The following is a 26,768-nucleotide window of genomic DNA, read 5'->3' on the forward strand; positions in this document are numbered from 1 at the left end:
GGGGTGTGGAGGAAGGAATTTGGGGCTCTGGGGGGTGGAATTTTGGGTCTCGGGGGTGGAATTCAGGGATTTGTGGGGGAAATTTTGGGGTCTGGAGCATGAGGTTTGGGGAGCGGGGTTTGGGGGTCTGGGGTTACAGAACTTGGGGATTTTGGGGTGTGGGGAGTGGGATTTAGGGGCTGGGGGGGAAAATTTTGGGCTCTGGGGCTGGAATTTTGGGTCTAGGGGCTGGAATTTGGGGTCTGGGAATGGAATTTTGGGGTCTGGAGGAAGGAATTTGGGGCGCTGGGGCTGGAATCTTGGATCTGGGGGGTAGAATTTTGGGTCTGGGGGGTAGAATTGGGGGATTTGGGGGAGAAATTTTGGGGTTTGGAGCTAGAGGTTTGGGGAGTGGGATTTTGGGTCTAGAAGAAGGAATTCGGGAGTCTGGGGCGTGGAACTCGGGGATTTGGGAGGGGGGATTTTGGGGTGTGGGGAGTGGGATTTAGGGGCTGGGGGGGGCAAAATTAGGGGCTCTGGGGCTGGAATTTTGAGTCTAGGGGCTGGAATTTGGGGTCTGGGAATGAAATTTTGGGGTCTGGAGGAAGGATTTTGGGGCTCTGGGGGTAGAATTTTGGGTCTGGGGGGTAGAATTAGGGGATTTGGGGGAGAAATTTTGAGGGTCTGGGGAACGGAACTTGGGGATTTGGGAGGGGGGTTTTTGGGGTGTGGGGAGTGGGATTTAGGGGCTGGGGGGCAGAATTTGGGGCTCGGGGTATGGAATTTTGTGTCTAGGGGCTGGAATTTTGGGTCTCGGAGCTGGAATTTTGGGCTCTGGGGCTGGAATTTTGAGTAGGTGCTGGAATTTGGGGTCTGGGAATGGAATTTCGGAGCCTGGAGGAAGGAATTTGGGGCTCTGGGGCTGGAATTTTGGGTCTAGGGGCTGGAATTTTGGGCTCTGGGAGTGGAATTTTGGGTCTGGGGCTGGAATTTTGGGGTCTGGGAATGGAAATTGGGGTCTGGGGCTGGAATTTTGGGTCTAGGGGCTGGAATTTTGGGTCTAGGGGCTGGAATTTTGGGTCTGGGAATGGCATTTTGGGGTCTAGGGGGTGGAATTTTGGGTCTGGGGGAAGAAATTTGGGTCTAGGGGCTGGAATTTTGGGGTCAAGGGTTGGAATTTTGGGCTCTGGGGCTGGAATTTGGGGCTCGGGCTGGAATTTGGGGTCTGGAGGAAGGAATTTGGGGTCTGGGAATCGAATTTTGGGTCTAGGGGCTGGAATTTTGGGGTCTGGGAATGGAATTTTGAGTTCTGGATGAAGGAATTTTGGGTCTGGGGCTGGAATTTTGGAGTCTGGGAATGGAAATTTGGGGTCTGGGGCTGGAATTTTGGGTCTCGGAGCTGCAATTTCGGGCCCTGCTGCGGCAGGCCCTATCAGGGCAGGCCGAGAAGCGCCTGTGGGAGCCCGGGGTGCTCCGTGGTCCCCCGGGGGGGGTGTTTTTGGGGCCGGGGGGGGTGTTTTTGGGGCCGGGGGGGGGGCCTGACGACCCACCCGGTGCCGCAGGCTGGAACGAGCTGCTGATCGCCTCCTTCTCGCACCGCTCCATCTCCGTCAAGGACGGGATCCTGCTGGCCACCGGCCTCCACGTGCACCGCAACAGCGCCCACAGCGCCGGCGTGGGGGCCATCTTCGACAGGTGGGGGGAGCCTCGGGGAGAACCTGGGGGGGGGGCTTTTTGGGGTCCCCCCAACCCCACCCTAAATCCTGGGGTCGATCTTTTTTTGGGGGGGGGCCGCAGGGTGCTGACCGAGCTGGTCTCCAAGATGCGGGACATGCGCATGGACAAGACGGAGCTGGGCTGCCTCCGCGCCATCATCCTCTTCAACCCTGGTAGGGACACCCCAAAACACCCCCCCCAATTAATTTAACCCCCCCCCCCGATTAATTTAACCCCCCCCCGATTAATTTAACCCCCCCCTCGTTAACTTGTAACCCCCCATTATTAATTTTAACCCCCTCCTCGTTAATTTTAACCCCCCTCATTAATTGTTAACCCCCTCCCATTAATTTCAACCCCCTCCTCATTAATTTTACCCCCCCTTTATTAATTTAATCCCCCTCCCATTAATTCTAATCCCCCTCCTCATTAATTTTAATCCCCTCCTCATTAATTCTAACCCCCTTTATTAATTTTACCCCCCCTTTATTAATTTTTATCCCCCCCATTAATTTTAAGCCCCTCCCATTAATTTTAACCCCCCTTTTATTAATTTTAACCCCCGTCATTAATTTTAACCCCCTCCTCATTAATTTCCACCCCGTTTATTAATTTCAACCCCCTTTTATTAATTTAAACCCTCCCCATGAATTTTAACCCCCCTTTATTAATTTTACACCCTCCTCATCAATTTTACCCCCCTCCTCATCAATTTTCCCCCCCCTTTATTAATTTTACCCCCCCCTTTATTAATTTCCCCCCCCCCCCCAGACGCCAAGGGGCTTTCCAACCCGGGCGAGGTGGAGCTGCTGCGGGAGAAGGTTTACGCCTCGCTCGAATCCTACTGCAAGCAGAAGTACCCCGAGCAGCAGGGCAGGTAAGAAAAGGGTTTAATTAAAACGGGCGGGGGGCTTTTAGGGTTTTTAACCCCCCCCCATGATTAATGACCCCTTTGTGGCCCCCCCAGGTTCGCCAAGCTGCTGCTGCGCCTGCCGGCGCTGCGCTCCATCGGGCTGAAGTGCCTGGAGCACCTCTTCTTCTTCAAGCTGATCGGGGACACCCCCATCGACACCTTCCTCATGGAGATGCTCGAGGCCCCCCACCAGCTGTCCTGAGACCCCCCCCCCAAAAAAAAAACACAAAAAAAGGACAAAAAAAACCACAAAAAAACACAAAAAAAAAAAACGACAAAAAATGCGAAAAAAACGACAAAAAAAGGGGTTGGGGAGCCCCCAGGATTAAAAAAAACGGGGAGGGGAGCGGCAGGGCCCCCCTGGGGGGGGCTGGGGGGGGGCTGGGGGCTCCCCACACCCCCCCCAAAAAAAAAAATAATTAACCCAGGGGCCGGCCCCTCCCTCCTCGCCCCCCCCTTGTATAATAACCGTGCCCCCCCCCCAAAAAAAATAAATATTTCAGGCCCCGGGGTGCCGGTGCCCTGCGGCCGGGGGGGGGGGCCCAAAACCGTGGTGTGCCCCCTGGGGGGGGGGGGGTTATTTTTTGGGGGCCCCCCCCCCCTCTGTGGCCCCCCCCCCCCACTCAGGCACCCGGATAGCACTTTGAATCCCCTCCCTCCCCCCCCCCCCCACTATGCAGGGGGCGGGGGGGGGTTGTTTTTATTGTAGGTCCTACCCCCCCCCCCCCCCCCCCCCCCCCCCAATTTTCACCCTCGTGGTTTTATTTCAGCTTCGGCGTTTGCCCCCCCCCCTCCCAAAAAAAAACAAACACCCCCCCCCCATCCTCGTTGCTTCGGAGTTCAGTGATTAAAGCTGCTGCTTCTCGGTGGGGGGGCTCCGTGTGCTTGTGTGTCCCCCCCCCCCCCTCCGTCTCGGGGCTATTTTTGGGTCGAAATTCCAGGTTTTTGGGTCGAAATTGCAGGTTTTTGGCTTCCCCCCCCCCGGAGCACAGAGGCGGCTCTGTGCGAGCTGAAGGGCCGAGTGTCCGCGTCTGGGCGGGGGCCATATGGGGGGGGGCTTGGGGTTTTTTTTGGGGTGGGGGGGGCACTGCCACGTCCCATGGGGTGGGGGGGGTGGTAAAAGGGGGTGGGGGGGAATTGGGGGAGGTTTGGGGGGGTTTTGGGGGTGGGGAGGGGGGCGGGGTGTGGGATTGGGGTGGGGGGGGCATGGGGTTGGGGTGGGGATGGGGTTTTGGGGATGGGGGTCGAGGGGGGGCTATGGGGTGGGGATAGGGCTGTGGGATGGGGACAGGGGACAGGGATGGGGGACAGGATATGGGGGGGAATTGGGGGGGGCTGTGGGGTGGGGGCAGGGGTTTGGGGACAGGGCTGTGGGGTGGGGACATGGGACAGGGATGGGGACATGGGATGGGGACAGGGGCACAGGACGGGGTCATGGGATGGGAATGGGGTCCAGGACATGGGATGGGGTCATGGGTTAGGGCTGGGGCCATGGGATGGGGACACAGGATAGGGGTTTGGGACAGGATAGGGACATGGGTTGGGGACAGGGGCACAAGATGGGGACATGGGATGGGGATATGGGACAGGAATGGCGTCCAGGATATGGGATTGGGACACAGGATAGGGGATGGGGACATGGGATGAGGGTCCAGGACATGGGATGGGGACACGGGATGGGGATAGGGGATGGGGACAGGGATATGGGATGGGGATGGAATGGGAATAGGGGATGGGGACAGGAATGGGGATATGGGATGAGGCTATGGGACTGGGCTGGGGGTATGGGATGGGGATGGGATGGGGATACGGGACAAGCTGGGGATATGGGATAGCGATATGGGACTGGGATATGGGATGGGAATGGGGATATGGGATGGAGACATGGGACTGGGCTGGGGGTATGGGATGGGGACAGGGATATGGGATGGAGATATGGGATGGAATGGGAATTGGGGATAGGGCTATGGGATGGGGATATAGGGTGAGGATGGGGGAATGGGGCAGGGCTGCGGATATGGGATGGGGGTGGAATGGGGATATGGGACTGGGATGGGGATGGGCTGGGATGGGGACAGGGATATGGGACGGAGATATGGGATGGGGACAGGGATATGGGATGGGGATGGAATGGGAATAGGGGATGGGGATATAGGATAGGGATAGGAATGGGCATATGGGATGGGGATATGGGATGGGGATATAGGATGGGGATATGGGATGGGGATGGGGACAGGGATATGGGATGGGGATTGGGACAGGAATGGGGCTATGGGCTGGGGATATGGGATGGGGACAGGGACACGGACCGGGGCCGGGGGCGTTCCCCTTGGGGGGGGGCGGGTTCGTTCCGGGGCAGCCCCGGGGGCCGGGCGGGGGCGGGCCGGGGGCGGCGGGGCCGGGGCTGGGGCCGGGCAGCGGCGGGGACCGAGCGCACTCGGGACGGGACCGGGACCGGGAGCGGAGCGGGGACGGGAACCGAGCCCCCCCCCCCCCCCCCAAAACCCCGACCCCAAAAATCCCCCCCCCAGCCATGGCCCCGAGCGGCCCCGCGCTGCCCCTCGCCCTCCTCGGGCTCAGCCTGGCTCTGGCGGCCGCAGGTGGGAGAACTGGGGGGGGACTGGGAGGGACTGGGAGCGCTGGGAGGTGATGGTGGGGGGACTGGGAGATGGTGCTGGAGGGACTGGGAGCACTGGGAGGTGCTGCTGGGGGGACTGGGAGGACTGGGATATGGTGCTGGGGGGACTGGGAGCGCTGGGAGGTGCTGCTGGGGGGACTGGGAAGGACTGGGAGCACCGGGAGATGCTACTGGGAGGACTGGGAGCCCCGGGAGATGCGACTGGGAAGGACTGGGAGCACCGGGAGATGCTGCTGGGAGCACCTGCGGTACTGGATCTGACTGGGAGCTGTTACTGGGATGGACTGGGTCTGTCTGGGAGCTGTTACTGGGAGGGAGTGGGGAGGCAATGCTTGGAGCAATGGGGATACTGGTTCTTAATGGGAGCTGTTGCTGGGAGTACTGAGAGGGAGGTGCTGCTCGGAGCACCTGTGATGCTGCATCTAACAGAGGTGTTACTGGGAAGGACTGGGAGCTGTTACTGGGAGCACTGAGAGGACTCGGAGGGACTGGGGAGGTGCTGCTCAGAGCACCTGGGGTACTGGTTCGAACTGGGAGGGACTGGGAGCACTGCGAGGGGCTGGGGAGATGCAGCTCAGAGCAGCCAGGATACTGGATCTGAGTGGGAGCTGTTACTGGGAGCACTGGGAGGGACTGGGAGCCCTTCTCAGAGCACTGAGGGTGCTGGGTGCTCACTGGGGGCACTGGGAGGACTGGGGCACTACAGCTCAGAGCACTGGAGGTGCTGAGTCTAACTGGGAGCTGTTACTGGGAGCACTGGCAGGGACTGGGGAGATGCTGCTCAGAGCACCCCAGACACTGGAACTAACTGGGAGCTCTTACTGGGAGGACTGGGGACCTACAGCACGGAGCACCAGAGGTGCTGGGTCTAACTGGGAGCTGTGACTGGGAGCACTGGGGATACCGCAGGGCTCTAACTGGGAGGCACTGGGGAGCCGATACTGGGAGTACTGGGGGATCCTGGAGATGGTAACTGGGAGGCGCAGGGGGGCAGTAGGTCAGAGAACTGGGAGAACTGGGCTGTAACTGGGAGACACGGAGGAGCCCTCACTGGGAGATGGGAACCGCAGGGAGGCTTTAACTGGGAGATACTGGGATGGCTCTAACTGGGGAGCTGGGAACTGCGGGGAGGCTTAAACTGGGACATACTGGGAGGGCTGTAACTGGGGAGGAGGAGGGGGGGGGGGCTGGGAAATCCGCCGGGACTGTAAGCGGGACGTGGGGTGAGTGGCACCGGGAGCTACTGGGAGTACTGGGACCTGCTGGGGGCCGGCACTGGGAGCACTGGGAGCACTGGGCACGCCCGCACCGCACTGGTCCCACCCGGGATATTTTTAGCCCCGTGGCCACCGCGGGCGGCTCCAGGCTTTTTATAGCCCTTGGGGGGGGGGGGGGGGGGACACCAGTGCCACCCCCCCCATGGCACCAGGGGGTCCCGGCGGTCCCCACCCCATAAAAAGCCCCAAAAAAACCCGGGCACCCCCTGGGGACCCCACCCCCTCCATCCCCTTTTCCCCCCCTACCCCATCACGGGGGTGCCCCAGGCGTCCCCCCCCCACTCCCCGTGTCCCCCTCGCCCCCTCCCCGTGTCCCCCCCCCCCGGTTGTGCCCCGTGTCCCCCCCCCCCCCCCGGCCCCATAAACATTTTCCACTCGCTCCCTGGCAGCGGCCGCTGGAAATTCCTTGGGTCGGGATCAGGCGCCGGCTGCGTGCCCCCCCCCCCCTCAGATCACCTTCCTTCCCCCCCCCCTACACACACACACAACCTTTTTTCCAGAATCGGACCTTTTTTGCCCCAAAAAAACAAACCCCGCAAGCGAGCGGTGGGTGGAAGCCCCCCCGGGCACCTGGGGGATGGCGGGGAAGGGGGGGGGGTTTGGGGGCGCATGGGGGGGGGGTTTGGGGACACCTGGGGGGATTTTGGGGACACCCAGGAGTCTTGGGGACACCTGGGGGTCCTGGGGACACCTGGGAGCTTTGGGGACACTTGGGGGGGGCTTGGGGACACCAAGAGTCTTGGGGACACCTGGGGGGCTTTGGGGACACCCAGGAGTCTTGGGGACACCTGGGGGGGTTTAGGGACACCCGGGAGTATTGGGGGCACTCAGGGGTCTTGGGGACACCTGGAGGGCTTTGGGGACACCTGGGGGTCCTGGGGACACCTTGGGGTCTTTCTGGGGGTTTTTGGCACACCCAAAAGTCTTGGGGACACCCGGGGGTCCTGAGGACACCTGGGGGCTTTGGGGACACTTTGGGGGGGGCTTGGGGACACCAAGAGTCTTGGGGACACCTGGGGGACTTTGGGGACACCCGAGGGACCTTGGGGCACCCAAGGGTCTTCCTGGGGGTCTTGGGGACACCCAGGGGTCCTTGGGGACACCTGGGGACCTTGGGGCCACCCGGGGACCTTGGGGCCACCCGGGGGTCTCCCTGGGCATTTTGGGGCCACCCAAAGGTCCTGGGGCCACCCAGCGGGACCCACCCGGAGCCCCGGGGGTCTCGGGGGCTCCCCGGGGGTCTCGGGGACTCCCTGGGGGTCTCGGGGGCTCCCGGGGGTTCCCCGGCCCCACACGGGGATCTTTGGGTCCGGCGCCCTCATCTTGGGGGGTCCCCAATTTCCCCCCTCCCCAATCCCAAGGGGGGAGACGAGGAGACGGCGAAAAACGGGGTGGGAGCAGAGGGGGGCTGGAGGAAAAGGGGGGGGGGCTGAATTTTTATTTTTTTTTTAATTTTTCCCCGTGTGCCCCCCCCCGGGAATTGAGTTATGCATCCGTAATGGGTTTTCCTCTCGCTGCGGGGCAGAAGAAAGGTGTCTCTGTGCCGGCCTGGGTGGGGGCCAAGCGCTGCGGGCGGCGAGGAAGAGGAGGAGACCTTCGGCCTCATGCGTGCACGCGTGGCCCCCCCCCCAAAAAAAAAAAAAAAAACCAAAAAAAAAAAAAAGCCAGAGCATCCTTTATAGGGTCTTGGATGGGGGGGCTGCGAGCTTCCCCGCCGCGGTGCCCCCCTCCGAAATCCCGGCCGGGGAAAGCTGAGGGGGGGGGGGAGGAAGGAGGGTGAGGATGATGAGAAACGCAGGCTGGGGGCTGGCTGGGGAAGGCTCGGGGAGGGAGGGGGGGGTGGAAAAAAATAATATAAAAAAAAAAAATAAAAAAAATAAAAAAGTAAAAGGGGGGGGGGATGGACAGAAGGATGGACGGATGGAAGGACGGACGTGGGGAGCGCGCATGGTGTGGCCCCCATCCATATGGGGTTGGGGGCTTCTTGGGGGGTCAGGGGAAGGGTTGGGGGGGTTTTGGGGAGGGGGAGGACCCCGTACGCACCCCCCCGCCCTCCCCATGTCCCCCCCCCCCACCGCTTGGCCGCGGCCCCAATGGGTTCTGCAGATGGTGGGGACGCGGGGCCGGCGCTGGGAGCCGGGCAGGGGGATTTTTTTTTTGGGGGGGGGGGGGGGTGGGGGGAGGTTTTTTGGGGTCTGCTTGGGGTCTTTGGGGTGGGAGGGGGGGGGGGGGGGGGGGGGGTGGTACAGGTGAGAGCCCCCCGCTGCCGGCCGGCCGAACAAAGCCGCCCTTCATGGGCGTCCCGGTGGGGGGGGGGGGGGGAGATTGGAATTTGGATAGCGGCCGGACGGGTGTGCCGGGCACGGCTGCGGTGCCCCACAGAGCCCCACAGAGCCCCATTGTGCCCCACAGCGCCCCACTGTGCCCCATGGTGCCCCACGGCACCCCCGTGGTACTCTTGGGGCAGCCCCTGTAGAGCATGGGGCACCCCACGGCACCCTATGGCACCCTATAGCACCCCATAGTGTATGGGGCACCCCATGGCACCCTATGGCATCCTGTAGTACCCCATAGTGTATGGGGCACCTCATGGCACCCTATGGCACCCCACAGTGTATGGGGCACCCCATGGCACCCCATGGCATCCTGTAGCACCCCGTAGTTCATGGGGCACCCCATGGCACCCTTTGGTACCCTATAGCACCCCGTAGTGCTTGGGGCACCCCATGGAACCCCGTGGCACCCCATGGCATCCTATAGGGTCCCACAGTGCTTGGGGCACCCTATGGCACCCCGTGGCACCCCATGGAACCTCATAGCACCCCGTAGTTCATGGGGCACCTCATGGCACCCTTTGGTGCCCTATATTACCCCGCAGTGCATAGGGCACTTTATGGCACCCCATGGCATCCTATAGTACCCCATAGCGTATGGGGCACCCTTTGGCACTTTCCTGGCCCCCCTGGCACCCTGCAGTGATTGGGGCACCCTTTAACACCCTATGGCACCCTGTAGTGCCTGGAGCACCCTGGGGTACCCTACAGTGCTTGGGGCAGCCCTTGGTGTCTGGGGCACTATAAGGCACCCTATGGGACTCTGGGACACCCTGTGTCACCCTATGGGACTCTTGGGCACCTTACAGGACTTTGGGGCACCTATGAGACTCAAGGGCAACCTATGGCACCCTACGGGATTCTGGGACACCCTGTGGGGCTTTGGGGCACCCTATGGCACCCTATGGGACTACAGGGCACCATATGGCACCCTATGGGACTTTGGGGCATGTATGGGACTCAGGGGCACCCTATGGCACCCTATGGGACTCTGGAGCATCCTACAGGACTTTAGGACACCCTATGGCACCCTATGGGACTCCAGGGCACCATATGGCACCCTATGGGACTTTGGGGCACCCTACGGGACTTTGCGGCACCCTATGGGACTCCAGGGCACTATATGGCACCCCATGGGACTCTGGGACACCATATGGCACCCTATGGGACTTTGGGGCACCTATGGGACTCAGGGGCACCCTATGGCACCCTAGGGGACTCTGGAACACCCTATGGGACTTTGGGTCACCTGTAGGACTCAGGGCCACCCTACATCACCCCCCCACCCCCCCTTTTCCCCCCCACCCTGCAGATCCCGTCGACGTCCTCCAGGTCCTCCAGCTCCACACCCTGCCCGAGGGCGTGAAGAAGGCTCCGGGCTTCTGCTCCCAGCATGGCACTGGTGACACTGGTGACACCGGTGACACCGCGTACCGGATAACGCGGCGCGCCCAGCTCAGCGCTCCCACCCGCCAGCTCTTCCCCGGTAAGCCCCGGCGTGGTGCCCAGCACGGGTAACCCACCCCCATCCCCTCCTCTCTCTCTCTCTCTCCATTTTGGGGCGATTCCTTGCGTTTTTAGGCAAATTCCCGGCGGATTTCTCCATCATGGCGCTGGTGAAGGCCCGGCCGGGCTCGCGGGCCTTCCTGCTCTCCGTCTACGACCGCGACGGCGCCCAGCGGCTGGGCCTGGAGCTGGGCCCCTCGCCCCTTTTCCTCTACCGGGACCAAGGTGGCCGCCCGGCCCCCGAGGAATATCCCCTCTTCCGCGGCGTCGACCTGGCCGACGGCGAGTGGGTACCCGGCGCGGCGCCCCCAAAACCCACCCCCTGGGGGACAAAAGCGGCCCCACGCCTCTAGGTTCCTGGGAACCCCACATCGCCCCCGTAGCCATGTGCCGGTGACCCCGCAGGTGGCACCTTATGGGGTTCTGGGGCTCCCTATGGTACCTTAGGGCACCCTATGGGGCTCTGGGGCACCCTATGGCATCCTATGGGACTCTGGGGTACCCTATGGGGCTCTGGGGCACCCTATAGCACCTTATGGCACCCTAAGGGGCTCTGGGGCACCCTATGGGAATCCTGGGCACCCTATGGGGCTCTGGGGCACCCTACAGCACCTTATGGAACCCTATGGGACTCTGGGGCACCCTATGGGACTCTGGGGCACCCTATGGGGCTCTGGGGCACCCTATGGCAATCCTGGGCACCCTATGGCACCTTAGGGCACCCTATGGGACTCTGGGGCACCCTATGGGGCTCTGGGGCACCCTATGGCACCTTATAGCACCTTATGGCACCTTGTGGGACTCTGGGGCGCCCTATAGCACCTTATGGCACCCTTTGGCACTTTATGGCACCCTAGGGGACTCTGGGGCACCCTACGGCACCCTAAGGTGCCCCGGGTCACCCTGTGGCACCCCGTCCCCCCATCCCGCTGTCCCCGCAGGTGGCACCGGGTGGCCCTGAGCGTCCGGGGCCGGGGGGTGACGCTGCTGCTGGACTGCCAGGAGCGGGGGCAGCGCCCCCTGCCCCGCAGCCCCCACCCCGTCCTCGACACCCGCGGCATCACCGTCTTCGGCACCCGCATCCTGGACGACGAGGTGTTCCAGGTACACCAATTTAATTTAATTAATCAATTTATTATTATTATTATTATTATTATTATTATTATTATTATTATTATTATCATTATCATTATCATTATCATTATCATTATCATTATCATTATCATTATTATTTTACTATTTATTTATTTACTATTAATTATTTATAATTTATAGTTTTATTATTTTTATTATTTATTACTTATTACTTATTATATATTAATTATTATTTATTATTATTTTATTAACCATTATTATTATTTATTATTACTCCTTACTCATTACTTATTATTTATTATTATTTCATTTATTATTATTATTATTACTTATTATTATATTGATTATTGTTTACTACTTATTATTTATTATTATTTATCATCATCATTATTTATTATTATTATTATTATTATTATTATTATTATTATTATTATTATTATTACTTATTACTTATTACTTATTACTTATTATTATTATTATTACTTATTATTATTCCTATATATTTTACTATCATCATTTTTTGGGGGCGGGGGGGTCCCGCCTGGCCCCTAAGGACGCCCAATTTTTAATTTTGTCCCCCCCCACCCCCAAAAAATGTCCCCAGGGTGACATCCAGCAGCTGCTCATCGCGCCCGACCCCCAGGCGGCCTTCGAGTACTGCGAGCACTACGCCCCCCGCTGCGCCCCCGGGGGCCCCCAGGCGCAGGAGCCCCCCCGGCAGCGGCACGAGGTGGGGGCGCAGGGGCTGGGGGGGGGGGAGGGGGGGTGGTTATTTTTTTTTGGGGAGGGGGGGTTGGATGGATTTGAGGAGAGGGCACGCGGAAAGGAGAGGCTCGGGGGTGAACGTGGTGCCCCCCCCGGGTGGATTTGCGCCCCCCAAGGTGGATTTTGCGCCCCCCCAAGTTGAATTTTGTGCCCCCCAAGTTGGATTTGTGCCCCCCAGTTGAATTTTGTGCCCCCCAAGTTGGCTTTGCACCCCCCCAAGTTGAATTTTGTGCCCCCCAAGTTGGCTTTGCACCCCCCAAGTTGAATTTTGCGCCCCCCCAAGTTGAATTTTGCGCCCCCCCAAGTTGGATTTGCACCCCCCAAGTTGAATTTTGTGCCCCCCAAGTTGAATTTTGCACCCCTAAAATTTTGGAGGGGGTGTCCCCCCCCCTCCCCACCTCACCCCTTCCCCCTTTGGGGGCGGCGTTACGGTGACGTCTCCTTCTTCTCCCCCCGCGTCCGTCCGTCCGTCCGTGTGTCCGTCTGTCCCCCCCCCACCCCCAAATCCCCCCCCCCCCACCACCCCCCCCAGTACTTTGAGGAGGACGCGGAGTACTACGAGTACCCCTACTACTACGCCAATAGCCAGGAGGGGCCCCCCCGGGGGGGGGGCACCGAGCAGGTAACGTCCGTCTGTCCGTCCGTCCGTCCGTCTGCTGTGTCGCAGCGCCCCCCCCCCCAATTTATTTGTGACCCCCCCCCCCAAATTTATTTGTGCCCCCCCCCAATTTATTTGTGCCCCCCCCAATTTATTTGTGTCCCCCCCCGCATTGGTGGCTGGATAGGAAAAGGAGGAGGAGGGACAGGGATGCTTCAAGGGGGGGGGGCTTTGTCGTCCTTGTGTCCCCCCCCCCCCCCATTTTTTTGGGGTCCCTCGGGGTGATATTGGGTGCTCTGCCCCCCCCCCCATCGACCTGGGTGGGTTCCTCATCGCCTTCCTCATCATCATCCTCCTCCTCATCCTCCTCATCCTCAGAGCCGGACCCCCCCGGACCCCCCCCCTCCTCGGGGGCCAGCCCCAAAAACCCTCAGATTTGGATGATTTGGGTGATTTTGGTGATTTTAATGATGATTTTGATGATGATTTTGATAATTTTGATGATTTTGATGATGATGATGATGATGATGAAGAACACGCCCCCCACCTCCGGGCATTATCCCGGCAGTGGAAAACACCCCAAAAACCGGGATTTCTCCCCCAAAATAACACAAGGGGGGGGGGAGCCAAGCCGTGCCTCCCCCCCCGCCCTTGCGACAGCCCCCAGCAGGTAGAGAACGACCCCAAATCCCCCCTCCCGACCCCAAATCCCCCCCCCCCGACCCCATTTCACCCCGCGATCGTTTGGCTTCGCTTGTCCGTCTGTCCGTCCGTCCGTCCGTCCCATGACCCCCCCCCATGACCGCTCTCCCCCCCCCCACCCCAATATCCCCCCCCTCCCCCCCCCCCCCCCCCACCCCAGGCCACCCCAGGGGCCACCCCCCCCCCGGATCGCTGGGACCCCGAGGGCGATATGGGGCCGGCGGCCGCCCCCCCCCCGCTGGAGGTAACGCCGGGGTTTTGGGGGGGGGGGGGTCCTGGTGTTGGGGGGGGGGGGGTCTTATCTTAGGGGGGGGGGGGTCCAGGATGATTTGGGGACTTGGGGGGGGGCACCGTGTGTCCTGTCTTGATATCCGTGCGTCCGTCTCCTCAGCATCGTTTGTGTGCCCCCCCCCACCCCATTTGCCCCCCCCCTTCATATCCCACCCCCCCTCCCCATCCCCAGTCCCTAAAATCCCCTCTCCTTTTTGGGGGGGGGGGGGTGTTATTTTGGGGGTGGGGGGGGTCACCTCGCCGTGCGCAGCTCATTGTGCGGAGAGGGGGGGGCGAGCGCTAATTACGCCTGTGTTAATTGTGTGTGTCTGGGGGGGGGGGGGGGCGCTAATTAATTGTGGGGGGGGGGGCATGCTGACCTTTGACCTTTTGGGGTTGCCCCCCCTGTCCCCCCCCCAGGCTGTGCGAGGGGCCAGGGGCTACAAGGGCGAGAAGGGCGAGCCGGCCGTCATCGAACCGGTACGTGCCCCCCCCCCAAAAAAAACCCAAAACCAAAAGGGGGGGGGGCACAACCCTCCCCCCCCCCCCGTGTCCCCCCCTAATGTCCTTCTGTCCGTCCGCAGGGGATGCTGGTGGAGGGGCCCCCCGGCCCCGAGGGACCCGCGGTAAGACCCCGGGGGGGGGCAAAATTGGGTGGGGGGGGGGTGGCAAAAACACCAGGACCCCCCCCCCCTCATCACGCTGCCCCCCCCCCAGGGTATGTCAGGCCCACCGGGGACGCAGGGACCACCGGGAGCCCCGGGAGAACCCGGCGAGAGGGTGAGTAGGGGGCTTTTTTTTTTGGGGGGGGGGTCACCGTGAGGTCACCACCCGTGACCCCCCCCCACATCCCACTCGTGTCCCCCCCCCCCCACAGGGCCCCCCCGGCCGTGCTGGGCTGCCCGGCTCCGACGGGACCCCCGGCCCCCCCGGCACCTCCATGATGCTGCCGGTGAGTTTTTGGGGAAGGGGCTGGGAAAAACATTGGGAAAATTGGGGGGGTGGCCCCCCCCCTGCCCAAAATTAAATTTTTTGTGTGTCCCCCCCCCCAAAATGTCCCAGTTCCGTTTCGGCAGCGGCGGCGGCGACAAGGGGCCGGCGGTTTCGGCGCAGGAGGCGCAGGCTCAGGCCCTCCTGCAGCAAGCACGGGTGAGTTTTTTTTTTGGGGGGGGTCCCCCGGCCCCCCCCCCGTGTCCCTCGTGTCCCCTCGAGACCCCCCCATCCCCTTGGGGACAAGGGACAGAGGCCGCCACCGTCGCCCTTCCCCCGGCTGCGCGCCGGCTTTTGGGGCGCGTGGCCCCAAAAAGATGCAAATTTTGGGGTGCCCCCCCCAAAAAAAAATAATTAACCCCCCCCCCTTTTTTTTTTTTTTTTTTTTTTTTTCTGTTTCTCCTCCAGCTCGCCCTCCGGGGCCCCCCCGGCCCCATGGGGTACACCGGCCGCCCCGGACCCATGGTGGGTATGGGTGGGATTTTGGGGGGGGGGGGGGCTGCAAGGTGCCTTTTGGGGTGGCTGGGGGGGGGGGGCTGCTGTACCCGTGCCCCCCCCAAAAAAAATCCCATTTTGTTGTCCGCTTGCAGGGGCAGCCTGGAAGCACCGGGATGAAGGGCGAATCCGGAGATTTCGGGCCCCAGGTGAGAGCCCCCCCCCAGGCATCGCGGTGGTGTCCCCCCCCCCTCTCCGTTGGGCTCCGAGCCCCCTCGTTTTTGGGGTCCCCCATTAATTTTTTGGCTTTTTCCCCCCCAGGGTCCCCGCGGCCCCCAGGGACTCACAGGACCCCCGGGGAAGCCAGGCAGGAGGGTGAGTTTTTTTTTTGGGGGGGGGTGGAGATTGGGGTTGGGGTCGATGGGGGGGGGTCCGTGCCCCTCTCACCCCCCCCCCCGTGTCCTGTAGGGTCGGCCGGGAGCTGACGGCGCCCGGGGGATGCCCGGAGATCCCGGTGTGAAGGTAACGGGGGCGGGGGGGGGGGGGCTGCAGGATCCCCCCGGGATCCCCTCGGGATCTGGGGGTCCCCAGGGGGGTCCCTGCGACCCATGAGGATCCCGCTGGGGGTGGATCTGGTGTGGATCCAGTGTGGATCTGGTGTGGGTCTGGTGTGGGTCTGGTGTGGGTCTTGTATGGAGTGGATCTGGTGTGGATCTGGTGTGGATCTGGAGTGGGTCCTGTATGGGTCCGGTGTTGGTCTGGTGTGGATCTGGTGTGGGTCCAGCGTGGGTCTGGTGTGGATCCGGAGTGGGTCCTGTATGGATCTGGTGTGGGTCCATTGTGGGTCTGGTGTGGATCCAGTGTGGGTCTGGAGCGGGTCTGGTGTGGATCTGGTGTGGGTCCTGTATGGATCTGGTGTGGATCAGGTGTGGGTCTGATGTGGGTCTGGTGTGGGTTCGGAGTGGGTCCTGTATGAATCCGGTGTGGGTCTGGAGTGGATCTGAAGTGGATCTGGAGTGGGTCTGGTGTGGGTTTGGTGTGGGTCCAGTGTGGATCCTGTATGGATGTGGTGTGGGTCTGGTGTGGATCCAGAGTGGGTCCTGTATGGATCTAGCGTGGATCTGGAGTGGATCTGGAGTGGATCTGGAGTGGGTCCTGTATGGATCCGGTGTGGGTCTGGAGTGGGTCCGGTGTGGGTCCTGTATGGGTCTGGTGTGGATCCAGCGTGGGTCTGGAATGGATCTGGAGTGGATCCGGTTTGGATCCGGTGTGACTCCGGCGCGCACCCCTCCCTGACCTCCCTTCTTCCCCCTCCCCAGGGCGACCGAGGCTTCGACGGGCTGCCGGGGCTGCCGGGTGACAAAGGGCACCGGGTGAGTGCCGGGGAGGGGGGGGGGACACCCACCCGTGTCCCCCCCCGCGGGGGTCCGCTGCCAAACCCTTCTCCCCCCCCCCAAAACCCCCCCTTCCCCCCCACCCCCCCCCCCACCTCTCGACGTCCCCTCCCGGTGCTGCGCAAACACTGGCGCCCCCCCCCCCCATAACCCCCCCGGCAGCCAGCACAGAGCCCCCCATTGTGGGGGGGGGGGGAGGCGGCGCAGACACTGGGTGCATTCATGGCCCCCCCCACCCCCCACCCCCCCTTTACCCCCCCCCCAGGGTGAAACCGGCTCCCAGGGCATGCCAGGACCCCCCGGCGAGGACGGAGAGAGGGTGAGTGGTGCCGTGGGGGGGGTTATCGGGTGTGGGGGGGGGGTTATAGGGTGGGGAGGGGGTCGGTGGTCCGGCCCCCGCTCACCCCCCGTTTTTGGGCCCCCCCCCCCCCAAAAAAAAATAAATTACAGGGAGATGACGGCGAGGTGGGACCCCGAGGGCTGCCCGGAGAAGCGGTAGGGCATATAGGGCCGGGGGGGGGGCGGGGGGGGGGGCACACAAAGACCCCACACCCCCCAGAGGGTGAGGGTCTCAGGGTGAAGCCCCCCCCCCCCTCCAGTGACGCCCCCCCCCCCTTCTCCCCGCACAGGGTCCCCGAGGTTTGCTGGGCCCCAAAGGCCCCCCCGGAATCCCCGGTCCCCCGGTAAGTGCCGTGGGGGGGCCCCCATCCCTGTCCCCTTCCCAAACCTTTTGGTGGCCCCCCCCCGTGTCCCCCCCCCCCCCCAGGTGCCCAAATTTTGCCTCCCCCGCAGGGCGTGCGCGGCATGGACGGCCCCATAGGACCCAAGGGGAACCTGGTGAGTGCCACCACCCCCCCCCCCCCCCCCAAAATTGGGACCCCCACCCCCATGCTGGGGTCCCCGGTGCTTCTTTTGGGGGGGGCGATTTTGGGAACCGACCCCGTGTCTGATCTGTTACAGGGACCACAAGGGGAACCCGGCCCCCCCGGCCAGCAGGGGACCCCCGGCACCCAGGTGAGCACCCAAAGGACCAGGGAGGGTGGGGGGGGGTGGGGGAAAAAGACCCCTGCCCCCCCCCCAGAAATTCTGGGGGGGGGGCACAGGGGGTGACTCCCACCTCACCTCTGCGTTTTAGGGTCTGCCGGGTCCCCAAGGTGCCACGGGACCACCTGGAGAGAAGGTGACGCGGGGGGGGGGGGACACAAATGGGGGGGGGGGCGCATGGGGACGGCGCTGCCCTGTGCCCCCCGGTGACACCCTGACCCTATTCTGACCCTATTATTTTTTTCCTATAGGGCCCCCAGGGCAAACCCGGCCTCCCTGGCATGCCCGGCTCCGACGGCCCCCCCGTGAGTGTGTCCCCCCCCCCCCGTGCCCGGTGTCACCGCGGTGACGCGCGGGGGGACCCCGGTGCCTTGGGGTGGGGTGGGGGGCTGCGTGCCCCGTTTTGGGGTCTCTCCATCTCCACCCCTTTCTGCTTTAGGGTCACCCCGGCAAGGAGGGCCCCCCCGGCACCAAAGGCCACCAGGTGGGGACACGGGGGGGGGGTGGCGGGGGGGGGGGGGGACACGGGGTCCCCGCGTGGGTGGCACCCGTCCCTCACCCCCCCCCCCCACCCTCCTCTCCTCCCCAGGGTCCCTCGGGTCCCCAGGGTCCCATCGGATACCCGGGTCCCCGCGGCGTGAAGGTCAGTGCCTGAAATTTTTTTTTTTGGGGGGGGGGGACACACACGCGCGCCAGCAGTTTTTTTGGGGGAAGAAAAGGCGGAATCGGGGCAGGAACCTGCCCGCGGTGCTGGGGGGCTCCCCGTCACTCTCCCCCCTCCCCAGGGCGTCGACGGCATCCGAGGGCTGAAGGGCCACAAGGGCGAGAAGGTAGGAGCCCCCCCTCGCCCCCTTGACGTGGGGGGGCACGACACGACCCTAAAAACCCCAAAAACCCCCAAAACCCCAAAAACCCCAAAAAACTGATTCTCCAACCCCGCAGGGCGAGGAAGGCTTCCCCGGCTTCAAGGGGGACATGGGCGTGAAAGGAGACCGGGTAGGTGCCCGCGGCGGGGCCGTGACCCCATAGGGGCTGTGACCCCATAGGGGCCGTGACCCCATAGGGACCGTGACCCCATTGGGACCATGACCCCATAGGGGCCGTGACCCCATAGGGACCATGACCCCATAGGGGCCGTGACCCCATTGAGGCCGTGACCCCATAGGGGTCGTGACCCCATAGGGACCATGACCCCATAGGGACCATGACCCCTTTGGGACCATGACCCCATTGGGACCGTGACCCCATAGGGGCCGTGACCCCTTTGGGACCATGACCCCTTTGGGACCATGACCCTATTGGGGCCGTGACCCCATTGGGGCCACCCTGACGCCCCCTCTGTCCCCAGGGCGAGGTCGGCGTGCCGGGGTCCCGCGGCGAGGACGGACCCGAGGGTCCCAAGGGCCGCACGGGCCCCACCGGCGACCCCGGCCCCATTGGGCTGGTGGGCGAGAAGGTGAGGGGCCGCGGGGGGGGGGGGCTCAGGGGATTTGGGGGGGTGCAGGGGGCACCCCGTGACCCCCCCTTTTTATCTCTTATAGGGCAAATTGGGAGTGCCGGGGCTGCCGGGGTACCCGGGGCGCCAGGGCCCTAAGGTGAGTGCAGCAGCTGTGGGGCTGCCCCATATCCGCATCCCCTTTCCCCAAATCCTCCCCAAATATCGCTGCCCCCCCCCCCCCACACCCTCATCCCCCAAATTCTCCCTCCCCAGGGCTCCCAGGGGTTCCCCGGTTTTCCGGGCAGCAACGGCGAGAAGGGCGCTCGGGTGAGTGGCCGCCCCCCCCCCAGCTGTGGGGCCGTGACCCCCATAGAGGGGTGTGGGGTGGGGGGCACGACGCTATGGGGTCCTGCCCCATGGCACGTCCCCGAAACTCTCCCTCTTTTTTAGGGTCTCTCGGGGAAATCGGGGCCCAGGGGCGAGCGCGGCCCCACGGTGAGTCCGGGGTAGGGATAACGGGGTGGGGGTGTGTGGGGGGGGGTCCTCTCCGGATGGTTTTGGGGTCCCAGCACCCAAATCTATGGGGCGGGGGTCCCCGAGCCACCTCTGCCTCTTCCCACAGGGTCCCCGGGGCCAGCGGGGTCCGCGAGGAGCCACCGGGAAGTCGGGGGCCAAGGTCAGTGTTTTGGGGTGGGGGGGGGGGTGCGCTCTGTAGGGTCCCCAAATGGGCACCCTAAAAACCCCGCTCCCCCCCCTGCTCCCACAGGGCACCTCTGGCAGCGACGGCCCCCACGGTCCTCCGGGAGAAAGGGTAAGAGGGTGCCGGGATTTTTTTTTTGGGGGGGTGGGAGGCGAGGGGGGGGTCCCACGCGCCCTAAATACCCCCCTCCGCTCCCCTTTAGGGTCTGCCGGGACCGCAGGGCACCAACGGCTTCCCGGGACCCAAAGGACCTCCCGTGAGTAGCGGGGTCCCCGTGTCCCCCCCCCCCCCATCCTAGGGTGCCACCAGCACCTCTCACCCCCCCCCAAATCCCCAAATCCTTTCCCACAGGGCCCCCCCGGCAAGGACGGGCTCCCCGGGCACCCCGGGCAGCGAGGAGAAGTCGTGAGTGCCCCCCCCCCCCCTCACCCCACACCCTAAAATTGACCCCAGACCCTCAGTGGAATTTCACCCTGACCCCCCCCCCCCCCCCCCCCCCCCCCCCCCAAATTTCCTTCCAGGGTTTCCAAGGCAAGACCGGCCCCCCCGGCCCCCCCGGGGTGGTGGGACCTCAGGTGAGCGTCGCCCTTTTTTTGGGGAGGGGGGGGGGGGGCGCAGCGCTTTAGGGGTGCACCCGCTCCCTTTTTGGGGTCGTGCTGATTCTCCCCCCCCCCCCATACACCCCCCCCACCCCATACCCTATACTCCAGGGCCCCGCTGGCGAGTCCGGCCCCATGGGGGAGCGCGGCCACCCGGGCCCCCCCGGCCCCCCAGGAGAACAAGGGCTGCCGGGACCCTCGGGCAAAGAGGGCACCAAGGTGAGGAGGTTACGGGGGGGGGGGGTCCCCTTCGGCTCAGCCCCCCCCCCACCCTTTTTTTTTTAATTTTTTTTTATTTTTTTTTCTTTTTTCCCCCCCCCCCCCTTTTAGGGAGACCCCGGCCCCACCGGCTCCCCCGGCAAGGACGGCCCCGCCGGTTTGCGGGGTTTCCCCGGCGAGCGGGGTCTGCCCGGCACCCCGGTGAGTACCACCCACCCTTGGGTGCCCCCCATCACCCCCCCACCCCAAAAACACACCGCTGACCCCCCCCCCCTCTTTTTACAGGGCGGCCCAGGGCTGAAGGGCAACGAGGGTCCGGCGGGACCCCCAGGACCCGCAGTGAGTGCACGCGCCCCCCCCTCATCCTCCACCCACCATCCCACTGCGCCCCCCCCCTTCATCCCCATCCCTCTTGCCCCCCCCCCCAGGGCTCCCCAGGGGAAAGAGGAGGACCGGGACAAGGTGGCCCCGTTGGCCCCCCCGGGCGACCGGGGCCACAAGGACCACCGGGCCCCGCCGGAGAGAAAGGCGTCCCCGTGAGTACCGCGGCGAGCGGCGGGGTGTCCCCAAATGTCCCCGCGCCCCCTCACCCTCTTTTTCCCTTCCCCCCCCAAAAAAAATAAATTCAAGGGAGAGAAAGGTCCCATGGGTCCCGCTGGCCGCGACGGCGTTCAGGGCCCCGTGGGTCTCCCCGGCCCCGCTGGCCCCCCCGGTGGTCCCGGCGAGGACGGTGACAAGGTGAGGTGCCACCCGGTGTCCCCCCCGATGTCCCCGCGCCCCCCGGTTGGCGCTGATCCCTCGGCGTCTTCCCGCAGGGGGAGGTGGGCGAACCGGGCCAGAAGGGCAGCAAGGGCAACAAGGGCGAGCACGTGAGTAGCCCGCGTGTCCCCCCCCCCACCCCACGGGTCCTCCCCCACCCTTCTGGGCTGCCCCAGCCCCGTTGACCCTTCCCTTCCCCTCGCAGGGTCCCCCCGGACCCCCCGGACCCATCGGGCCGGTGGGGCAGCCCGGAGCCGCGGTGAGTAGGGGACACGGTTGGGAAGGGGGGGGTCCTGCCCCCCCGGGGAGGGGGTGACGAAGGCCAGGAGGTGTCCCCGTGTGTGTTTGTCCCCCCCCAAACCCCATATTTTGGGGGGGGGGGGGGGGGAGCCGGGCGGCACCCACCCTCTTCCCTACCCCGCAGGGCGCCGACGGGGAGCCGGGTGCCAGAGGTCCCCAGGGCCACTTCGGTGCCAAGGGTGACGAGGGGACGCGGGGCTTCAACGGGCCCCCCGGCCCCATCGGCCTCCAGGTGAGCACGGAGACCCCCCAGAGACCCCCCAGAGACCCCCGGAGACCCCCGGAGACCCCCCCCAGAAACCCCCCAGAGACCCCCTGGCTTTCCCCAGCCCTGCACCGAGCGAGGCGGGCGCTGTCCCCGCAGTGCCACCACACCCCAAGCACTTGACACTGTCACCCCGTCCCCCTTTTTGACACCCGGTGCCCCCCACCCGCCCCCCAAGACCCCCAGCCCCCCCTCCAACCCCCCCCCCCCCCCCCCATTTTAACCCTTTCTCTTCGCTCCTAGGGTTTGCCTGGTCCGGCTGGCGAGAAGGGCGAAACGGGTGACGTAGGACCCATGGTACGTGCCCCCCCCCCTCCCCCAATACCACATCACTTTTTTTTTGGGGGGGGACACCCCCCAGACCCATCCTCACGCTGTGTTTTTCCCCCATTCTAGGGCCCCCCCGGCCCCCCAGGCCCCCGTGGCCCCGCTGGACCCTCCGGAGCTGACGTGAGTGACCCCCCCCCCCATCTCCCCCCTGTGTCCCCGGTGTCCTTTCCTGGGGGGGGCACCGGGGTGACCGCCTCTGCTCCCCCCCCACTGCAGGGACCCCAGGGACCCCCTGGAGGTGTCGGCAACCTGGGCCCCCCCGGGGAAAAGGTAAGTCCGTGGGTGCTGGACAGCAGGGTCTGCCCCGAGCCTCTGCGGGGGGGGGTGGTGGTGGCTCAGTGGAGCCAAGGGACCCCGTTTTTGGGGGGGGGGGGCTTGGATTTGGAGGGGGGGGGGCGCTCACTTCTCTCTCTTCCCATTTTAGGGGGACCCCGGTGAATCGGGGGCTCCGGGCATCCAAGGGGAACCGGGAGTCAAGGTGAGTGCCCATGGGGGGGGGGGGACACCCCAAAACCCGTCCCTGTACCCCCCCCCCCCTCCCCAAGCTGCCTCTGCGGGGTGCCGACCCCTTTTCTCGCACCCCAGGGCCCGCGAGGAGAGCGAGGGGAGAAAGGAGAAGCCGGAGCCGCCGGCGTGGCCGGGCCACCGGGGGGGAAAGGCCCCCCCGGCGACGATGGGCCCAAGGGCAACCCCGTGAGTGTGGGGGGCACGGGGCCGGGTGTCTGCAGAGGCTTTTTGGGGTCCCCCCCCCATGCTCACAGCTCTTTCCACGCCAGGGTCCCGTTGGTTTTCCCGGCGATCCCGGCCCCCCCGGCGAAATGGGCCCCAGGGTGAGTGTCGGGTCCCCGAGGGACTGCAGGAATTATTTGGGGGGGGGGGGGTTTAGTTTAGGGGGGGGCATTTAGGGCCGCGGGCTCACCCCGGGTTTTCCCTTCCCAACAGGGCCAGGACGGTGCCAAGGGCGAGCGCGGAGAGGACGGCGAGCCGGGGGAGCCGGTGAGTGCTTGGATTTGGGGGGCACCCCACTGCCTGTGCCCCCCTCCTCGGCTGCCCGGGGCCGTCCCCGTCACGCAGCCGATATTTTGGGGTGCCGTGGTGTGGGGGGAAGGGGCCACACTCACATCCATGCTCGCATCCACGCGCCCATCCTCCGGCTGCGCCTTGCGCCCCGCAGCCTGGGCTCTCCTCGTGCGCCCCGGGATCCTCCTCGCCACCTCGCTCCCCGTCCCGGTTTTGGGACCAGGCCAGCTCAAATTCGCTCCCCTCTCTCTCTTTTAGGGCTCTCCGGGTCCTACAGGCGAGAACGGGCCCCCCGGGCCCCTAGGGAAGAGGGTAAGTGGTGGGTGAGGTTGGCTCCGTACCCGTCTCACCGCGTCCCCATCCCTCGCCGCGTCCCCATCCCTCGCCGCGTCCCCATCCCTCTTGGTGTCCTCGTCCCTCACCGCCCCATTTCTCCTCCCCGCAGGGTCCAGCTGGCTCCCCCGGCCCCGAGGGGCGTCAGGGCGAGAAGGGCGCAAAGGTGAGCGATGCTGGGGGGGGGGTCCCGTGGGGGGGCTGCGAGCCCAAAAACGGGATCGGCCTCACCCGGCTCCTCCGTGCCCGCAGGGAGAACCCGGAGCCGTGGGTGCCCCCGGCAAGACGGGTCCCGTGGGGCCGCAGGGTCTTGCTGGCAAGCAGGGACCGGATGGTCTCAGGGGTCTGCCGGGCTCGGTGGTAAGTGATTTTAGGATTAAAATTAGGATTTTAGCTGCATCGAGGTGCGGCTGCCCTCGCCGTGCGCCCCCGGGGGTGGCGGTGACGGATAGCGGCGCCCTCTGACCTGTGCAGGGAGAGCAAGGCAAGCCGGGCACCACGGGGCAAGCTGGGCCACCGGGACCCGTGGTGAGTGTGCCCCCACTCCCCCAATGCCGCCCCCCGAATTGGGGGGCCCCCCTCCCTGCATCACACGAGCCCCCCCCCGTCTATCCCCTCCGCAGGGTCCTCCGGGTCTCCCCGGCCTCAAAGGTGACACCGGTGCCAAAGGAGAGAAGGTGAGCGAGATGCCCTGGGTCACCGACACGAGGAGGGGACGGTGACGCTGTCCCCACCCCACATCCCCCCCCCCCCCACGTCCCTGTGCTGACCTCCCGTGTCCCTCCCCCAGGGCCACCCTGGTCTCATCGGCCTGATCGGACCCCCGGGGGAGCAGGGGGAGAAGGGAGACCGGGGGCTGCCCGGCCCCCAGGGCTCCACGGGGCAGAAAGGAGAAACCGTGAGTGTGGGGAGACTGGGGGGGTGGCAGGAGGAAGGGTTCAGAGCGGGGTTGGGGTTTTGGGGGGGGGGTCTCCGGGACTGGGGTGCCCCTCGGTGTCCTCACGCCGCCGTCCGCTCTCCTCCCATCCCGCAGGGCATCCCCGGAGCTACCGGACCCATCGGCCCCGCTGGCCCCCCCGGCCTTCCCGTGAGTGCCCCCCCCCCCCGCCTGCTGCCGGCCCCGCATCCCCCCTTCCTCTGCCTCCACTCTCGTCCTTGCCCTCCCTGCTGTCACCCTTCCCCTCCCCAGCACTGACAGACCTGGTCTTGCTTTGTAGGGCCCGGCAGGTCCCAAGGGTGCCAAGGGAGCCATGGTAAGCACCGAGACCCCCTCCCTGCCACCCCCCCACCCCCTTGCCCAACGCCCGTCCCCTCTGAGCATCCCTTTCCTCTAGGGCCAAGCAGGACCCAAAGGTGAACGCGGACCTCCGGGACCCCCCGGACACCCGGTGAGCGCCCCAAATTTTGGGGCTGGGGGAAGGGGTGGCGGGACACCCAGGAGCCCTGAGCCACGGGGTGCCGGGCTCCTCATTTCGGGGTGCTGAGGGTGCTGTGCCCACCACAGGGCCCCCCGGGGGAGGTGATCCAGCCCCTGCCCATCCAGCTGCCCAAGAAGAGCAAGCGCTCCATCGACGCCAGCAAGCTGGTGGAGGAAGAAGAGGAGGAGGAGGAGGAGGAGGAAGGTGGAGAGCGCGCGGCCGCCGACCAGGCGGCCGGCGACTACGCCGAGGGCATGGAGGAGATTTTCGGCTCCCTCAACTCCCTCAAGCAGGAGATCGAGGGCATGCGGCGCCCCATGGGCACCCAGGACAACCCGGCCCGCACGTGCCAGGACCTGCAGCTCAGCCACCCCGGCCTGCCCGACGGTGAGCGGCGGCTCCGCGGGGGCGAGGGCGGGCGGTGGGCGCCGCGGCGCTGCCCCCAGTGCGCTCAGTGAGCCCTCTCGTCCCTCCGCAGGCGAGTACTGGATCGACCCCAACCAAGGCTGCGCCCGAGACTCCTTCAAGGTCTTCTGCAACTTCACGGCGGGCGGGGAGACCTGCGTCTTTCCCAGCAAGGACGTCGAGGAGGTGAAGGCTGCGGGAGGCACGGGCGGCGGGGAGCCGCGGGTAGGGGGCCGCTCACGGCCACCTCTCCTCTCGCAGGTGAAGGTGTCGTCCTGGGAGCAGGAGGAGCCCCAGCGGTGGTTCAGTCAGTTCAAGGAGGGCAGCAGGGTAAGGGTGCTGCTGGCTTATAGGGGACGTGCTCCATTATCCGCGTGTCTCCGAGCGAGTACTTTTTGCTTTCCGGGTGCCCGTCTTCCAGAAACGTCCTCCACCAGGCTTTGAGCCCATCACCCCTTCCCTGGCTGCCTCCTCCATGAAACGTGGGGGTCCGCATCCCCACAGAACCCCTCCAAACCCCCTTTTCTACACCCCCTCTGGCCACCGTCCCCCGTTCGTTCATCTCCCCTCCCGTGTCCCCGCAGTTCTCCTACACGGACTCGGACGGGCAGCCCCTCGGCGTGGTGCAGCTGACCTTCCTGCGGCTCCTCAGCGTCTCCGCCCGCCAAAATTTCACCTACCACTGCCACCGCTCGGTGGCCTGGCACAGCACCGGCACCGGGGACCACCGGCATGCCCTCCGCTTCCTGGCGGCCAACGAGGAGGAGCTGAGCTACGACACCAGCCCCTACGTCAAAGCCGTGGCCGACGGCTGCGCGGTGAGCGCCGCGGCAGAGCGGAGGGGTTGGGCACGGCGGGGAGGGAGGGGGAAAAGGGGAGCGAGGTTTTGGGGGGGGCTGGAGGAATTGTGGGGACAGAAGGATGAGCAAAAAGGGGTGGATGGAACGGGTAATGAGGGCAGAATAGTCAAAAAAAGGTGCTGAGATGGAGAGAGAGAGTTGGGGTCGTTGGGCATAGAGAAGGGAAGGCTCCGTGGGGATCTTGCTGGACCCGGAGGGGGACTCAGCAGCAGAAGTGGGATAAAGAGAAGGGGTGGCCCTGGTGTCCCCAGTGTCCCCAACCCTTGTCCCGTCTCTCTCCCTGCAGGCACGGAAGGGCTCCAGCCGAACGGTGCTGGAGGTGAGCACGCCCCGCCTGGAGCAGCTCCCGCTGAGGGACGTGCGAGTCGTGGACTTTGGCGAGCCCAACCAGAGGTTCGGGTTCGAGGTGGGACCGGTCTGTTTCCTCGGCTAGGACCAACCCCGTTCCCCCCTACGACTGTCACCCT

At 64.6% G+C, this 26,768-nt stretch overlaps 2 protein-coding genes across 2 annotated transcripts; both read left to right on the plus strand.

The window, feature by feature from the left end:
- Positions 1-1,541: 1,541 nt before the first annotated feature.
- LOC116500218 (retinoic acid receptor RXR-beta) lies at positions 1,542-3,017 on the plus strand (the record flags this gene model as incomplete). The annotated part of the gene is made up of 4 exons (XM_032205132.1): positions 1,542-1,674; positions 1,777-1,868; positions 2,467-2,572; positions 2,663-3,017. Coding segments are annotated over 4 exons (479 nt in total), but the record flags the coding sequence as incomplete, so codon positions are not given.
- A 2,124-nt stretch (positions 3,018-5,141) lies between these two features.
- Positions 5,142-26,768, plus strand: COL11A2 (collagen type XI alpha 2 chain). The gene is made up of 66 exons (XM_032205133.1): positions 5,142-5,208; positions 10,169-10,342; positions 10,438-10,648; positions 11,304-11,466; positions 12,062-12,187; positions 12,755-12,844; positions 13,239-13,358; positions 14,078-14,272; positions 14,377-14,418; positions 14,510-14,572; positions 14,670-14,744; positions 14,855-14,941; positions 15,191-15,247; positions 15,373-15,426; positions 15,539-15,592; positions 15,686-15,739; positions 16,537-16,590; positions 16,877-16,930; positions 17,062-17,106; positions 17,241-17,294; positions 17,404-17,448; positions 17,572-17,625; positions 17,747-17,791; positions 17,907-17,960; positions 18,095-18,139; positions 18,245-18,298; positions 18,441-18,485; positions 18,598-18,651; positions 19,004-19,111; positions 19,197-19,250; positions 19,367-19,420; positions 19,544-19,588; positions 19,716-19,769; positions 19,860-19,904; positions 19,996-20,049; positions 20,145-20,198; positions 20,315-20,368; positions 20,504-20,611; positions 20,723-20,812; positions 20,897-20,950; positions 21,040-21,147; positions 21,242-21,349; positions 21,427-21,480; positions 21,576-21,629; positions 21,795-21,902; positions 22,179-22,232; positions 22,332-22,385; positions 22,482-22,535; positions 22,690-22,743; positions 22,851-22,958; positions 23,042-23,095; positions 23,208-23,261; positions 23,544-23,597; positions 23,731-23,784; positions 23,871-23,978; positions 24,093-24,146; positions 24,242-24,295; positions 24,409-24,516; positions 24,652-24,705; positions 24,836-24,871; positions 24,953-25,006; positions 25,123-25,423; positions 25,515-25,627; positions 25,703-25,771; positions 26,026-26,259; positions 26,588-26,768. Exons 1-66 carry the CDS (start codon positions 5,142-5,144, stop codon positions 26,732-26,734), a joined length of 5,313 nt encoding a protein of 1,770 aa, XP_032061024.1. The 3' UTR covers positions 26,735-26,768.

Source organism: Aythya fuligula, chromosome 33 (genome assembly GCF_009819795.1).
Source record: "Aythya fuligula isolate bAytFul2 chromosome 33, bAytFul2.pri, whole genome shotgun sequence".
NCBI classification, from domain to species: Eukaryota; Metazoa; Chordata; class Aves; order Anseriformes; family Anatidae; genus Aythya; species Aythya fuligula.

What these genes read in the sequence shown, in the direction of transcription:
- COL11A2 (XM_032205133.1), top strand. Translation starts at nt 5,142, where the DNA reads ATGGCCCCGAGCGGCCCCGCGCTGCCCCTCGCCCTCCTCGGGCTCAGC. An exon ending in AAGGGGAACCGGGAGTCAAG is followed by an intron (nt 22,744 to 22,850) that starts GTGAGTGCCCAT and finishes CTCGCACCCCAG; the next exon opens with GGCCCGCGAGGAGAGCGAGG. An exon ending in ACGGCGAGCCGGGGGAGCCG is followed by an intron (nt 23,262 to 23,543) that starts GTGAGTGCTTGG and finishes TCTCTCTTTTAG; the next exon opens with GGCTCTCCGGGTCCTACAGG.